The sequence below is a fragment of the Rattus norvegicus genome, chromosome 15 (genome assembly GCF_036323735.1).
Source record: "Rattus norvegicus strain BN/NHsdMcwi chromosome 15, GRCr8, whole genome shotgun sequence".
NCBI lineage: Eukaryota > Metazoa > Chordata > Mammalia > Rodentia > Muridae > Rattus > Rattus norvegicus.
In genome coordinates this window covers 5,473,344-5,489,389 of record NC_086033.1, presented here as the reverse complement: position 1 = coordinate 5,489,389, position 16,046 = coordinate 5,473,344, and the positions used below count along the sequence as shown (strand labels likewise).

Genomic DNA, 16,046 nt, shown 5'->3' with positions numbered 1-16,046 from the left:
GGAGAACAAGTGGAAAGTTTAAGCTTAGGCCAACCAACACAGCCCTCGATTTTTCAAAGAAATCATTTACTGGGGTATACTGTAAACAAGGACTGTGGCAACACAGGAAACAAAGGCAGTTGGCAAGTGCAACTTCTAGAAGCTCATGAAAACAATACCATCCACACTGCAGATGGAAAAGGAGAGACAGGTAATGCCATGTTCTCTTCAGTCGTTCAGTCGTGCAGGGCATCAAACAATCGCTGCTTCCCACACCAGGATGTTAGCCCACAGGAGGGGCTGGCGGGACCTGTCCACTGTGAGGACTGGAGGGCTTTCCAGGAAGGCTGAAGCCTCTCAGGTTAGGAGGCCTCAGTAGAAAGAGGAGCACAGCGATCACCATCCAGGCCATCAAGATCACAGTGATGCTGATGCCACTGTCACCGGAGGGCCCTGGCAATTCCCGAAGGCATTCTGTGTTGGTACATTAGGCCCGGGACTGCTGGAGCAGATTGATGAGTCTTCTCATAGTGCGTTCATGAGAGCAAATACATTCACAGGGATCAAATCCTCCTTCAGTCATGGTTGGTTACCAGCTTGATTTTACTCAACTCTTTAAAGCCACCCAAACAAGTGGTGGGTGGGGAGGGTGGTGACCTGGAGTATTCTGGACGCCCCTGTCGCTGCCCTGCTGCTGGCCGCCACCCTCCTCCCCTCCGGATTAGATAGACCATGTCACTCTTAGCCACTAGACCCGGATCTGTGTTTTGCCTTTTGTATGGGTGGGTGGATCACGAGGTTGTCAAGTGTGGGCAGAATCTGGGAGACAGCTTTGCCTATCGAGGTTGGTGTTAGTCTTTGTATGGTTACCAGGAACCAATTCCAGATCCTCTGGAAGAACAGTAAGTGATTTCAACTGCTGTGATATCTTCCCTGCCCCTTCCTCTATACTTTGATCTTTCTTTTTTTTTTTTTTCTTTTCCGGAGCTGGGGACCCGAATCCAGGGCCTTGCGGTTTCTAGGCAAGCGTCTACAACTAAGCTAAATCCCCAACCCCATACTTTGATCTTTCTGTATGGCCCATCTGCCATAATGAAGACTTCATCTCATAAAACACTGTGGACAATAGCTACTGTGAAAAATACCATAAGTTGACAGAGCCTCCATTTTCACATAAATATATAAACACATAAATACCTAAAGAAACACAGAGACACACATAAACACACGCACAGAACACACAAGACACACAGAGACACACACAGCCCAAGTCATCATATTCTTTAGTAATTCTGTCCAGAGCCAAGTGGTTATAGGGATAGAAGAAAGTACAATTCCCAGCAATTTCAACTGAATATCATGTAATGCATATTTATGAAATGCATACTTCACAGTATTTTAGGATTCGAGTACATTATACTATCTATCCTTTATTTTCAAAAGTATCGAAAGTTATGAACAGAATTCCAGCCTAGTATCAGACTTGTGTCCATCAGAATCAGAACAGTTTGCTGTTTGAAACTTTCTTTTATTACAACTGTTTCCTAATGTCACATAGGAAAACCGGCTTCAGCCAGAAATGCCTTTAGCTACCACATGCATCTGAATCTCACCCTGGGAAAACCATGAGAATCCATGAGAGAATGTGTGTGGCTCTTTGATGTCCAGTTTTCCTGTAGGTCTCTTCTGGCTTGCACGGATACCACTCCTTGATTCCTCCCTCTAAATGGCCGTGCAACCTTCTTGCCTTGCTCTGCTGCTGGTCACTGACAACTTGAGGAAGGTAAAAATTGCCTAGTGTGTTAGTGAAGCAGGCCTTTGAATGTCACTCTGAGGGGTTTTGGGGAGAGAATCGACGTAAAGCTCACTCTGAATGGTGGTAACACCATAACTCTCAGGCCAGGTGCCTGCACTGAATGGCACAGAGAGGAAGCTAAGAGCTAGAATTTCCCTATTTCTGCTCCCTGCTCCACCCACATAGTAAGAGTCTCATTCACATCCTGCCAGCCAGTCCACTTCTACCAACTGCACCTCTCACGGCTACACTCACCCCTTCTAGGATGGAGTCTGTGCTTCCCGACTCTGAGCCAATGGAACCCTCCTTTCTTCAAATGCTTCTGTGACAGAATGGGAAACACGACCAGTGCAGTCACTGCTTCGTTCTGCCTTTTGCAGTCTCCTCCCACCTGGTTCCCTCACAGCCTTTCCAGTCCAATGTGTCTCCAAGAAAACAGGCTAAAGATGTCACCTTAATTCTCCTTTGACTTGTCTCTGGGAAGAGCCTTTTGCTACATCAGCCCAGATAGAAGAGTGAAAGAGGAAAAAGAGAAGAGAAGACAGTAGATGGCCTAGGCAAGGGATAACTGAAGTTCTCCTTGTAACACAAGCTACTTCCCAAGATATTACCACTAATCCAGTTTCTGTGTCAATATGACCCCCAAAACCTAACCACCTATCATTAGAGCACATTTGCTGACAAAATTTTGTTGCAGTTAAATTTCTATTATATGTCTTTCAAAACACATCTAAAAGTGGAGTGGGCTTTTCCAGCTAGATTCATGACCTCCTCTCTCCCACTCAGCACCCATACTCAAATCACCTGCGACATCTTGTTTCCTAAACACAGGTATGGCTGTCACTTTTACTTTTCTCCATGGGATAGTTTAGGTAGAGTGACCTGACCACACCTGCCCATCAATGATTGGCCTTCTAGCTTTAATGACTTCGGAAAATTTATGTTTGTTGATAATGGAAATCCTCCCACAGAATAAAGTCATTTGCTCCTGCTCTCAAACAGAGGAAAAGAAAGAGAGAGAAGGTCTGCCTGCTAGGCATAGTCAAGGTAGGTCAAGGCCTGTTGGCAGATTTTTCAGCCTGCTGAGGTATGGAACCTTAAGAGAAGGTGTACTTGAGGCTTAAATTTCTATTGACCTTGGTGGTTAAAAAAGGAGTAGTTTGGGGGATGGGAACGAATGCATTGTTTATTTTAACAATTTGTTTCTGTCAGCTTGTGGTTATGCTTCCCACAGTGCTATAGTAAAATAGGGCTTTGAGAAATGTGCTTGTTGTTTCCTTGTACCCACCAGCAGCCCTTTCATAGCTGTCTCTTTCCTCTTCTTTTGGCCTTTCCTCATCTGCCCCTCAGAGAACCTTTCCACTTCCTACCAGTCAGTCCACCAAAGTATGGCCATGCCGTTTCAGGAAACTGGAATTTCTGAAAAGCCCATTGAATATGGAAAGCAATATACCCCAGGATATGTCCTGCAGCTCAGAGTAAGATGTTGCAAAAAGAGGAAAACTGACTGATCTCCCACTTTGTGCTTTCAAAAAGAACAAATACTTCAAAACCATAGTTTCTTCCGCCTCTCCATTACAGAATCTGATTTCAGCCCTGCACACTGTGCTCTCCTGGATCCATGGATGCTAAGCTGCAGGTTCTGGAGATGCCAACCACTCAGATGAATTCAATGTCTGCTCAACTCAGTCCATTCATTCACAGTTCCTGGAGTCATTGCGTCCACCGACCCAGACGCCCATCGCCGATCGAGAGTATTCCACGCAGGGATCGAGTTCCAGCAAGAGAAGGATCTTCAGTCACAGAGCACATTGTGGAACTTTCCTGACATGCTGGACAGAACTAAGAGGTTAGTGAGAAACAAGTTTGTGAAAACGATCCTATGTCGCCATCTTCTGGGCAAATACAGAATTACATCCTATTACCTTACTTTGGAGTCTGAGGCTTCCTTCTAGCCTTGCATGGGCCTCTGTTCAAGACATAGATGCAGATATTCACAGCCAACCATTGGACTAAGCCTGGGGACCACAATGAAAGAGTTAGGGAAAAGTCTGAAGGAGATGAAGGGGATGGAACCCAATATGAAGAACAACAATATCAATTAACTGGAGCCTTCAGAGTTCCTCGGGACTAAAGTACCAACTAAAGAGGATATATGGTCCCGGCCATGGCTCCTGATACATATAGTGTAGAGCATGTGTAGCAACAACTGGCTCATCTGACATCTATGGGAAGGGAGGCAACTGGCCCTGTAGAAACTTGATGTCCCAGAGAAGGGGGATGCTAGAGGGGTGAAGTGGAAGTGGGTGGGTAGATGGAGGAGTGCCCTCTTAGAAACAAAGAGGATTGGGAGGGTATGGGGGTTCAAAGTGGAGAGACCAATGATGGGGATGACATTTGAAATGTAAACAAATAAAATGACTAGTGTATAATAGATGGTAACAGACGTCTCCATAAGGACTAGATATTCATTATCTGTAGCAGGTTCATTGAAAGTCAAAATCCATAATTGTTGTGACTTACTTATTATTGAAATTTCACATAGATGAACCCAAGCAACATTTTAACTTTTCTCCTTGAACCTATAATAAATCATTAGTTACCTTTATAAAACAATTTAAAAAGCAATTAGGGTTTCTACTCTCTTAGGCTTCGATACAGTGCCTCATTTTAGCTGTCCCTCTCTATGTTCCCTCCATTGCTGCCTCGCCCTGTCTCTTCACATTTCACATTCCTATCCCTGACAGTGTCCCTCAGCCATCCATGAGTGAACTTGTACTTCCCTAAATGAGGACAGTCTGGCCCACGTCCCTAGACCCTCACACTAAACTGATCATACAGTCACACAGATTGAAGAATCAACAGCTAACACCCACACCCACATTTCAGTGAATATGTATCCCATTTGTCTCTTTCAGTCTGGATTGCCTCATCCAGAATGACTTTTACTAGATCCATTCATTGTCCTGCATAGTGCATGCTTCCTTTTTGCCTTTTGTAATTGTTAAGCAGCAATGCAGTGTGTAAATGCACCACGTTTTCTTTATGCATTCATCCGTTAAGGGACAACTTAAATATTTCCAAATTCTAAGCATTATAAATGAGCTTCACTGAACATGGTTGAGCAAGGGTCTGTATTCTACGATGAATCAACATCTGGACATGAGACCTGGAGTTGTATCTTAAGGTACAACAATTTTCACCTTCCTGAAGAACCATCATACTGATCTCCGAAGTTGCTGTAGAAGTTTGCCTTTCCACCAGGAGAGTATGAATGTTCCCCTTGCTCCATAACCCAGTCAGCTTGAGTTGTCACATGTGTTATTAACCTTAGTCATACTGACAAGTGTGAAAAGTGATCTCAGAGTAATTTTGATTTGCATTTGTGTGATGTAGAAGGATGATGAATATTTCTTATGAATTTCTGTCATTTGAGTTTCTTTTATTATGAATGTTATGCTTAGATATGTAGCACATTTTAATTATTTTTCTTCATATACAGTGTTTTAGTTTTTCCAATATATATTTATATTAGCCTGTTGGGCCCTACCTTGGAGTGTTTCCCTTCCCCCTCGCTGTGCCTTTCAGCCTACTATGGCCAGAGTTGTTTACACCCTTGGCAGCTTCTCTCGGTCCCTGATTTGGGGCCAGGACCTTCCATGGCACCCATTCCTCTTGCTGAGCCTTTCAGCTTCTTCTTGTTAAGAAGTTGTTTACGCCCCTGTATTGGGGTCGGGACTTGCCACGATGCAGATTTTTCCTGTTTTCCTATTTTCCTGGTTGGGGTTTACACCTGCTTTATTGTTTTTCCACGGCTTTTGCCTCTGGTATATAAGGAGATCTCAGTAAAGCGTGGACAGCCTTCTTTTAACACGAATGACCCGAGTGTGTGTTTCTTCTTAACTCTTATAGGCCTATGCCCGGTTCTGAGTGTCCTGATGACACAGGCATCATCAAATGGAGGTCCCACCAAGATTGGAAAAGAGAGGACAACCTGACAAGATGGTCCCAGGAAGCCGGCCAGTGAAGGAGGGACGTATTGGGGAAAATGGGCCAGGAAAGGTCCCAGTAAGCAGGATACAGAAGCACCGTGGGCATTGAAAGCACGTGCAAAGAAAAATAAAGATTTGGGGTACTGGTGAGTAAACCTTGTAAAAAGGGACAAGGTAATAATGGTCAAATGTTTTTGTGTACGTGTTCTTTTAGAGTTATGCTAAAATCTAGAGAAGCAAAGTTAATTCTCATAGATGCTTTTAGTCTTTGGACCCTGATTAGAGACAGATTACACCCTAGACAAGAGAGAAAATGGTTTGAGAAAAACATTCCTCCCAGACTCTCCACAGATGCTTTGGCAAAAGAAGGAAAGTGAGATTAAGCTTTTTAAGAGCTCTCCTAGGGACATCCTGCCTCCTTGCTGGCTCCTATTGGAGAAGTGCTTATTTCTGGTTCTGTGTCCTTTAGGTAGGGTATCTGAGTCCTTTTGGTGGGACACCATCTAGCTCCTTCCCTCTATGTCTATTGTCTGTCCTTGTTGCACCAAGCTGTCCATGGATGTCAATGTATGTCTGGGTTGTGCTTCTTGTTGCTTGAATGTTTTGTGTTTCATGTTTAAAAGAAAAAATGGTGAAAACTTTAAATGCTGGTTGATTCCCCCTTGATTTAGTTTTAAGTCCTTTCAAGAAAGGAACAAATAAATAAAACAGTTTCAATTGACCTTTGGAGCCCAGCATCCTAGATAACTGGTTATCTCTGGTGTTAACTGCCATGTGTGTCTCTGACTGAATCCTGCCTCAATGGAGGAATGTAGCTAGGAGCCTAGGTCTGTCCACTGGGGAAGCTCCCCAGGGGGCTGGCTCAATGTCTACACTAGCTGGCCTTAAAGGTGCCAGCAGCTTCAAAGCTTCTATGGTAATGGAGCTGTTAGCTGTTTCTCTTAGAGAAATCTTTGACTGTGATATTTGGAATCAACAGGTAACAAGGTGCTTCTTTTAAAATGACAGCTAAAGAAGTAAAAATGGTGTTTGATCTAAGTACTAAAGATATGTGTAGTCACTTCATTTTTTTCTGTTTGGTTTTAAATGTATAATAAGCTTTACATGTCTTGGCTATAGGTGACTGGCTTTTAAGTTATTGGGTATGGTTGAAAATTTGTAATATTTGTAATAGAATGTTGGCTTAAAAAAGGAGTCATTCGAGAAAACACGTGGCATGTGCCAACCCAGGGAAACAGGTCTAGATTGGGATAATATTTTAATATAACTCTTATCATGGAAACCGGACTTGTAAAAGAATTTAGGGCAATGTCTCTTTGGTGAGGTATTAGAGCCTGCAATATCGATCCTTCATATGCAAGACTTGGCCGTCATACTTTATAGCATGAGGAATGGACTTGGTGTTTTGGAGAGACTGGATTTTGGAGGATAGTTTGGTGGAGGGTGAGTTTTGCTTTCCAAAGATATGGCTGTGCTCTGATGTTACAAGGGAAACTTAAAGATTGTGGCTAATGATTGCCAGTGTTACATTGACTACAGTTTACAGTCTGATCCCAGACAGACCTCGGGATTCTAACTCACACATATCTGTGCTTAAGAAAAAATCAAACAGGTGGAGATTGTCACAAGGGTTGATGAGGCTATGGAACTTATAAGAGCATGACAGCCTGCTTCCTCCAACTGCTATTTCGAGAAATACATATAGAATTATTATAGATTTAAAAGATTGGTCTTTTTTTTCTTTTCTTTTTTTTTTTTTTTTTTTTGTGCTGGGGACCGACCCGGGGCCTTGCTCTACCACTGAGCTAAATTCCCAACCCCTAAGAGATTGTTTTTATACTGTTTCTTGCACTCTTGGGTTGTTGTGAAATATTTCATTTCTTGTGTTTCCTTGGGTTTTGTTTGACTTGACCATACATTTGTATGCCTTTTTGAAAGAAAAATGTACTAATTTTTATTTATTTTGGTGAATTGTTCTTGGGATGACTTTTGTCTGTGGATCCTCTGAATGTAGTTCCAACGGTGGCCAGAGGAGGACACCAGATACTGAGTTATAAATGATAGTTAAGCACCCTGTAGGTCCTCTGAGTGAAGACAGCAGGTGCTCAGGTGTGCACCATGATGTGCTACAGCTTCTCTGCTTCCTCCTGCTCTTCCTTGGCCAGCAGCACCTCTGCATTCTGCCCCTCCATGGCTCTCGCTTGGGTCTCAGTTCCTCCCTCAATTTTGGGGATATTAACTTTAAGAATGGACAGAAAGTTTACAATTTGATGTTTGTTCTATACCTGAGAAGCTTTTTTGCCAGGAAAAGGGAGTTTCCATTGCACAAAATGGGATGGTAAGACAGAGATTTCAGGAAAAAACATGGGTGAATATATTAAAACCATGACCCCTCTCAAGGCACACTCCATGAAACAACATACTCCAACTTGCATACATTTAAAGGTGAAGGAAAAAAATATTGGCCTCTGGGGAACAGTAACAACTGTAGAAATTGGACTATATGTCACATGCATGGACACTGGGTTTATACATTTCAGGAAGAAGAATATCCCTCATCCACGGTCTTTAGACCTTTGGCTGTTAACAAAGATGTTCTATCCATTTCAAGGTCTGATACAACTCTCCCTCTCCTCAGCAACTGAGTTGTAATGAAGGAGTGAGAACTCTGAAGCTCTGGAAGGAGAGTGAGCGAATGGGTGTTCCTGGCTCAAAAGTGAGTCTCTGGAAAAGCCACTGCAGAAACTGGTCAGTCTGGGTGGAGGTAGTTAGCAAGTAAGCTATGGCATTTCCCACTGACATCACCGGTAGTGTCTTCCCTGGAAATTCTCTTGTATCCAGGAGACACTAGAATGTTCTGTGATGTCAGCAGTGTTGTGGTGACACCAACTGCCTGAGCGATTTCCCTTCATTTCCTAATGGGTTCCCGAGGAGGCATGTTCTCCAGGATCCTCAGTCTCTTTCGGAGGGACAATCATATCCATGCAGGCACCAGACCAAGGCAGAGGGAGGCCAGCCTTCTATCATGTTGGAGAAGAAGACGAATGGAGGAGGTCAAGTGAGTACTGGGCAGGGCAAGGGGAGCTCCCTGGAGCAGGTTGGCTTGTGTTGGTCCTTCCAGGAGTAGGACGTATGATTTAGAGCCTCAGTCTTCCTAATGGCTGACCCAGACACAATAATTTCTGATCATTAGTTTGACAGAAAACCAAGAACTGTTATATGTCAAGGGGCTTTCCTTGGATCTCTTTAGTGTCCTGGGCAGTGTCAAAGAATACCAGGATGAGCCTTTATAAGAATAACAAAGTGTCTCTTCCAGGATCGGCTGTTGAAACACTTCATTCTCAGCAGTGTCCTGTAGATTACTTGGGTAATTGATGCCAAGAGGGATACTCTCCTGGTCATATATCAAGGTCTCAGTTACTTTGTCCTTGAACACACATGATTAGGGATTCAAGATGTTAAGCAGTTTGAACTCAAGGACTTACCTGCCTCACATCAGACATTAGCTGAGAAGGTCCTCCAATTCTTCTTGTTTAGGCCAGCTTTAGAATTTCAGTGACAGAGGAATGGCTTTAGGAGGTGTGGTCTATATCTATGATGGCATATGTCATCATATGGCTCTGATGGTGGGAACAGGGAACTAGCTGAGTTCAGCTTAAAGATAGCTTTCTTGCTCTGTCAGGGATTCACTGTATCTGTAGAACTGTTCATCCTCAGACTTCTGTTTAGAGTAAGCATAGTTTTTCTTGACACTGTGTCCACATATATGCCTGTTTACTGGTATTTATCTACCTACAGAGTTTGATCAGAAGGCATCGTCCCAACCCTCCACGACACCTGTTGAAGAGGAGAGAATGAAGCGTTTGGAGAACATCAAAATTGCTCTCCAGAAGATGCAGAAGGAGAGAGATGAACTCAGGAGAATCCTGGCCGATTACCCGGGAAAGAATTTAAATGACAGGTAGTCACAATGCAAGTTCTGTTAAATCCACATTTCCTCACATCACAGTAGGCTACAACTCCAGGGTGTCCTCATGGTCAAAATCACTTTCCTGATTGCATCAGAATGTGAAGTTCAGATGGGAATGGGATGGTGGCACAGGCTATTTTAATTCCTACAAACGTAAATCATAGCCTGTGGCCTGATTGAATCACAGTCTGGGAGTGAGGGTAGTAGTGTGTGAGCTCTCATTGTGTGGTTTAAGGAGACTGGACAGGTGTTGGCTTGTGGGAATTTCTAGGTGCTCTGATTATAACCAATCATTGTTGTAATTGACGTGGAGGTGCTTTGGGTTCAATAGGTCCTGTGAAGAGCTGGAGGGACCCAATCCCACTTGCTGCCTCACAGTGTGTGACTGGACTGACAACAGGGGATCACTGGTTTTCTCTGATTTTATTCATTGTATTTGGAGATAATGCCACATCCTTATATTTATTTGGCATTCTAATTGTATTTGAGAGAGAGAGAGAGAGAGAGAGAGAGAGAGAGAGAGAGAGAGAGAGTGTTTTGTGTGAGTTTGTGTGTGTGTATGCATGTGTGAGTGTGTTTGTGTGTATCACTTAAGATCTGGGTATTCTATGTACTGATTTGGCCTGAGAATTATCGTGTGTCAATTTCCATGGCATGATAATGATGAGGGTGAGAGCCTCACTGTGAGCAGTAGAACATTTCACATCTGCTCAGGTGGACGCACATGGGAATCTCCTGGTGCGTGTTATAAATTCTTTTCCCTGTAAATACTGTTCATGTTCCTTTGGGTTTTCATGTAGCAATAGATTCTATGATTGAGAATTGTTACCTAAGAACAGGAGAATACTCTTCATGGGCTTAAGTTGGAGCCTGGATTGTGACACAGGGTCCTCGAATGTTCTTGGCAAGCTAGTCTATTCCTTCAAACCCCCTCAGGGAGCTCAAGCAAATCAGCTCCCTCCTTCTGTTTCCTGGCACTGCTGTCTCCGTGTTCACAATAATAAACTTAATAAATATCAAATGACCCAGTACCAAGAAGCAAGGGCGTGGCATGTCCTAGGCTGGGGTAGTTCAGGATTCAGTCTGAATTCATGTAATTCTTGAATCCTTCATTCATAATGTTATTTCATCCTTGGACCATGCCTTACCACAGGAACAACTTTGAGTCTGAAATGCTCACGATGCAGCACCAGGAAGTGATGACCGACATGAAGAAAATGAGTGAGCAGGTCAATAGAGCTTTGGTCAAATGTACACACCTCACACTGGAAAATGACTGGTACTGGTGAGTAACTTACAAGGTTGTGACCCCAGCACAGGACACAGCATGTGTCAGCCCATTCTTATCTTTGAAGTAAAGTGAGGATCAGGCTTTTTAGTGTTTGAAGCAGACCAGGAAGCCTGTGTCTAAGGAAGGCTCTAGGACACACAGGACACAGAAAGATTGGCCTCCAAGCGACATTCTAATAAAATGGACAAATAAGCACACATGGGGATTAAGTCCTCTTCTGGGAAAAACTTGAATCAATGGTGTCAGGTTTTTGAGAAGTGCCCTGAGTCTTCTGGAATGTGGCTCTTTTCTCCATTTGACCTGTATCTAGGTCATGCTCCATGGCTACTGTGGACTTTGACTATAATCTGGGACTCTCTTCAGATCAGGACCCTAGAAGGAGTAATGGACTTGGAGACGTGGGAGGAAGTTGGAGACTAGCTGGGAGTCACCATTTTTTCTTTGTGTCTCAGCCGCAGCTTCTGCCCCCTCCTAACTGAGTTGTTTGAGCTGAAGAACAATGCCCAGAGAGCACGGCATGAGAACAGGGAGCTTCTATGGGAACAGATTGCACTGGAAGAGTCTATTAAGGAAACAACAAGGTTCTGTGGGGAAGCCAGTATGAAAATCCGTGTAACAAGCAGCCTCGGGTAGGATGAATGAAGCATCAAGGGCAGGTTTTCCTGATATCTAAGCATAAACCAAGTCAAACCAGTTTAACCTTTCTCCACCTTATCCAGACACTCTCCTAGGTCTCATCCAGTTGTTCATCTCTTTGAACATTTACAAAACTTTCTGTGATGTTAGCTTCATGCAAGAAACTGGAGGATTGACAACCAAATCCTCCTGCTCAACTAGAAAATGCATTTCCTTAAGGGGGATCTGTTGATCACACACTGCACACTTACATGCCATTATGCTAGCGGGATGCCATGTGGTAGCCGTCTTTGTAGTGCACAGAACTGATTAGAGTTCAGTTCAATTGCCAAAAGAATGGCTCTCATTGTCAATCATGATGGGGCTTGTGGACTTTCTCTCCTTTTCCCCGTACATTGAAAATGGTCCCTCCTGCCTGTCTAATACGTGGTTTCTAGTGACAGAGCTTGAGAAGCAGTTTGTCCGTCCTGTTTTATGTCAGTGTTTTAGTGTTCTTTCCTGTGGCTTATGTCCTGGAGCTGACTGGATGAACAGGGATGTAGGAAAGACTTCTCTCAGGGTGAGGGTTTGTGTGAGATATGTGAGGATTAGAGGGATATTTTTGTCCAGCTCTCTCAACCTCGTGTGCCCAAGAAGTGCATTCCCTACACAGGTTTACTCTATAAGGGATGGAGAGCAGTGTCTACGCTCTCACTTGACACATTTCCTTTGCCTAATCTGTATTCAGCAACTGTTCTTCCAGCCTGATGGCCTCCCCATTCTTTTCTGCTTCTCACTTATGATTTCTGTTCTCTCTCTCTCTCTCTCTCTCTCTCTCTCTCTCTCTCTCTCTCTCTCTCTCCCTCTCTCCATCTCTCCATCTCTCTCTGACTCTGTGTGTGGGGGGTGTTTTTTGTGTGTTTGTGGGTACATATATGTGTGGTCATGTTTATGACTATGGTGCATATTGTACTTTGGAAGTTGTTTGTTTTAATTGTTTGTGATATGGGTGTCTTATATATATAAGTGTGTGTATATGTGTGCTTTTTCACATGTGTGTGTGAAGTCATCAAGTTTCTGAACACAGACACAGACACATATATATATATTTATATATATTGTATAAGTCTATATGTGCATATTTAGAAACATGTAAAAATACACACACACACACACACACACACACACACACACACACACCACAAACACTCTGAGAGAGAAAGAAGAAGAGAAAACATAATCTTTCCAATTACATTTTAAACTGTTCTTAATGGGGTCTTGATCACTATTCAAACTATTTACACTGGGAAAACTATTCATAAACATTGATATTACTTGGAGAAAACTTGAATAGGGTACAGGGATGTGAGGAGAGGCTGCTGTGTGAAATCTATATACCTCAGTGTCGAAACTGATGACTCAGGGCTCTTCTGCCTTCTTTGCTCTCAGTGTATAGTAACACTGGAAGGTCATGTGGCTTGTTGTGTCTTCTCAACATCCTGGTTATGTTAATCGTTACCTGCCACCACTTTCTTTCCAGATTGGCCTAAACTTGGTTGAATATACCTTGGCTTTGGAGTCTGGCCTGGAATTTGTTAATTGAAAGATTAATTTGCTTAGAGTTGAATCTGCAAGCAGAAGATGTCCAGGAGTTATGCTGAGGTGGAATCACATCTTTGCCTCAGACAGAAACTTAGGCTCAAAATCGTCCAAAGCACTCACCCTGTGTTGTGTTGTGGCACTCTTAACCATTGTTATTCAAAATCATTTGATCTGAGTGAAAATCATCTGTAAGGAGGGTTTAGAACAGTGATGACCCTCAGACATTGCTGGAGGTGTCAAATGGGTAGCCCTGTGAGAAGCTGTGTACAACTCTTGTGAAAGTTCAACCTTTTGACACAGCGATTCCAGAACAAGAAGTAGGTGTGAGCAGAGAAACTGTGGCACATTAGTGTTTAGTGGTTCACCTCAGAGCAGCCATGAAGCAAAATTACCCAGATGTCCATCAGTCAGAAAGTGAAAAGGTACAATGTTGTCCAGCCCTTCCATGGACTGCGGCTGAGTTTGATTATACCTGCCAGCATTTGGCTTTGAATTAGCCTTCTCTTACTCGAATTATATCTGATAGCATCCCAGTACAAGTTTTACCTTGGATTGTGATTATGGAGATTTCCTAGCTGTTTGTGCTGGTAGTTTGTTTCCCCTGTCAGGTACTGTATGGTAAAGGGACCTCATATTGAAAAATGCAGCTCACTTTGCATGCACTGGGAAACAGTGAGCAGAGGACTGAAGAGGCTCACCTGCCCCACCCCCCAGTGCTCTGTTTCCTGAAATCAGCCTCCTGTGCACGGCCTTGTGACCTTGCTAAGCAGGCTTGGCTAACAGGCCTAGATGTCACATTTCTAATTTCTGATTTTCAGGGGAATACACTTTATTGGCTGAGCTGTCTTTAGGCTATGCTCACTGTGTACTTACCCCACTCCAGGTTTTTTTTTTTTCTTATGCCACAATAGTAGACTGGGTGATCCCTTCTATTACCATTAACTGGGAAACTAACCACATTCTGCAAAATACTCTGCTTGTATATGTGAACAAATATATTTGGGTGAGTTCAAAAGTGTGTATGTCTGGGTGTCTGTCTGTCTGTGTCTGTATACATGTATGTCTCCATGGACAATATAATCTTCTAATGACCAGGATGAGGAGAGAATGGAGGAAAGTCTGCAGGACCCCATGAATCAGCAAAAACTGGTCACTGAGCAAAAGGCCTTGTCTGAGAAGATGCAGCATCATTTCGGTGTCACTGAGAGGATTTGAAAGCACAGGATGAGAGGACCCAAGTAGATTCCCTGTACTTATAAACTGTCTTATTGGGTGTGTGACTTTCTCCATAGTTCTCAGCACCTGTCACCTAGGAGCAGCTCAGAATATTTTTCTTGTCCATTTTAAAAGAAATTCCGTCCATGAAGTGTATGTGATCCATAGAGATTCTGGCTATTGTGTACTGATCCCTCCAGTCTGTGCTCTCTTGTATTATCTGAGCCCAGTGCCTTTAGGTCTCCCCACAAATAGTTTTACGATACACATAAACAAAGGAGTGGTATAGTTTATTTTCTGCATGAGTATCTCCTTTAGACTTCAATGCCTACCCTCGGCAAGATTTCCATGCAGCATATTCTTGCCAAGTATAATATCACTTCAGTGTGCATGTACTTCTTGAGATATTGTTTCTCTGGGTCTTTGCAGATTTTGAGGTTGTCATGTGGACCCCAGGCATATTCCTGCACTGGAGGAATAATAATAGTCTTCATTTCAGTGATGGCCAGACTTCCAAGGCCTTCCTATTGTTTTCTAGTTTGTTCATATCTCTCCTCATCTGACATTGAGACATTGCTACATGATATTAAAATATAATGTATATGTATGATTGGAATTATCTGCTGTTCACTGTTTAATTTTTAGCAGTTTTAAAAGCTGGGAAAATATGCAGGCCTGTGGGATCTCTTACCCTTCTCTCTTGGGCATGAGAGAATGACCTCAGATGAAAGATCATCCTGGATTATCCTGCTGAATTGTGCTGCTGTGTATGGGATAAGTGACATGGCAGGTTCTCACCAGGCCTTTTCCACCCCTAGGTCTGAACACTGCAGCAGAAGCTTTCCCAGGGCACAGAGCAGGACTACAGCTCTCAGAGACAGAACTGTCCACCAGGAGCACTGAGGGTGCAAAGATTGACACCACCTCCCACATCTCAGTCCTTGTAACCATACCAATCTTGGGCTAAATTTGAAAGACCTTGAGATGTGGCCTGGAACACGCCTCACGTTTAACCTTTTGACGACTTGTCCATCAACAACCAACCACTCCGAGTGAGGCAGGTCTACATTCCTCTTGAGGAGATTTTTACCATCTTACCTGCCGTTCCGCTGTGTTTGCAAGGCCAGCAACAGGCTGGAGTTATATGTTGAAGAAACAGCAGTTATTGAATGCTGACTAATTTACTTGTTATATTTGTTTTTAGTTTGAAGTTTGGTTTTATGCATTTGGTTTTATTTGTTTACATTTGAAGTTTTGTTATTTATTTGTTAACTTTAGTTTTTTAATTAATATGCTATATTCCTAATGCTATATACATTGAGCTCATTGACTCCCCACTTTAAAATGTTCTTGAATAAATTAATGTTTGCCTAAAAATAACAATGTGACCTTTAACCCTTCACTCACAAGACCGTCCTGAGTCGTGTGTGGTTCTTCCTCCTGTAACAGCACAAGTGTAAGGCAACAGTGGTTTTCTGCAAGTCTCCTGCAGCTTAGGCTTCACCATCAGTTCACAGCCAGCCAGAGCTGCACAGGAAACTGTGCTCTTTATGTAGACAGTTTGTCGTGCTCTGTGGATCCCACATT

The 16,046-nt window shown here is 43.1% G+C and overlaps 1 protein-coding gene and 1 pseudogene across 1 annotated transcript; one reads left to right on the top strand and one right to left on the bottom strand.

Moving 5' to 3' along the window:
* Positions 1 to 253: 253 nt before the first annotated feature.
* LOC134482174 (small integral membrane protein 14-like) lies at positions 254 to 562 on the bottom strand (annotated as a pseudogene).
* Positions 563 to 8,636: 8,074 nt separating this feature from the next.
* LOC134482173 (uncharacterized) lies at positions 8,637 to 15,836 on the top strand. The gene is made up of 5 exons (XM_063274917.1): positions 8,637 to 8,824; positions 9,565 to 9,727; positions 10,890 to 11,021; positions 11,480 to 11,656; positions 15,278 to 15,836. Exons 1-5 carry the CDS (start codon positions 8,749 to 8,751, stop codon positions 15,360 to 15,362), a joined length of 633 nt encoding a protein of 210 aa, XP_063130987.1. The 5' UTR covers positions 8,637 to 8,748; the 3' UTR covers positions 15,363 to 15,836.
* Positions 15,837 to 16,046: the final 210 nt, after the last annotated feature.

Excerpts from the sequence above, each read along its gene's own strand:
- LOC134482173 (XM_063274917.1), top strand. The coding sequence starts at position 8,749 with ATGCAGGCACCAGACCAAGGCAGAGGGAGGCCAGCCTTCTATCATGTT. Across the intron at positions 8,825-9,564 it reads AGACGAATGGAGGAGGTCAA|AGTTTGATCAGAAGGCATCG; the intron begins GTGAGTACTGGG and ends ATCTACCTACAG. Across the intron at positions 9,728-10,889 it reads GGAAAGAATTTAAATGACAG|GAACAACTTTGAGTCTGAAA; the intron begins GTAGTCACAATG and ends GCCTTACCACAG.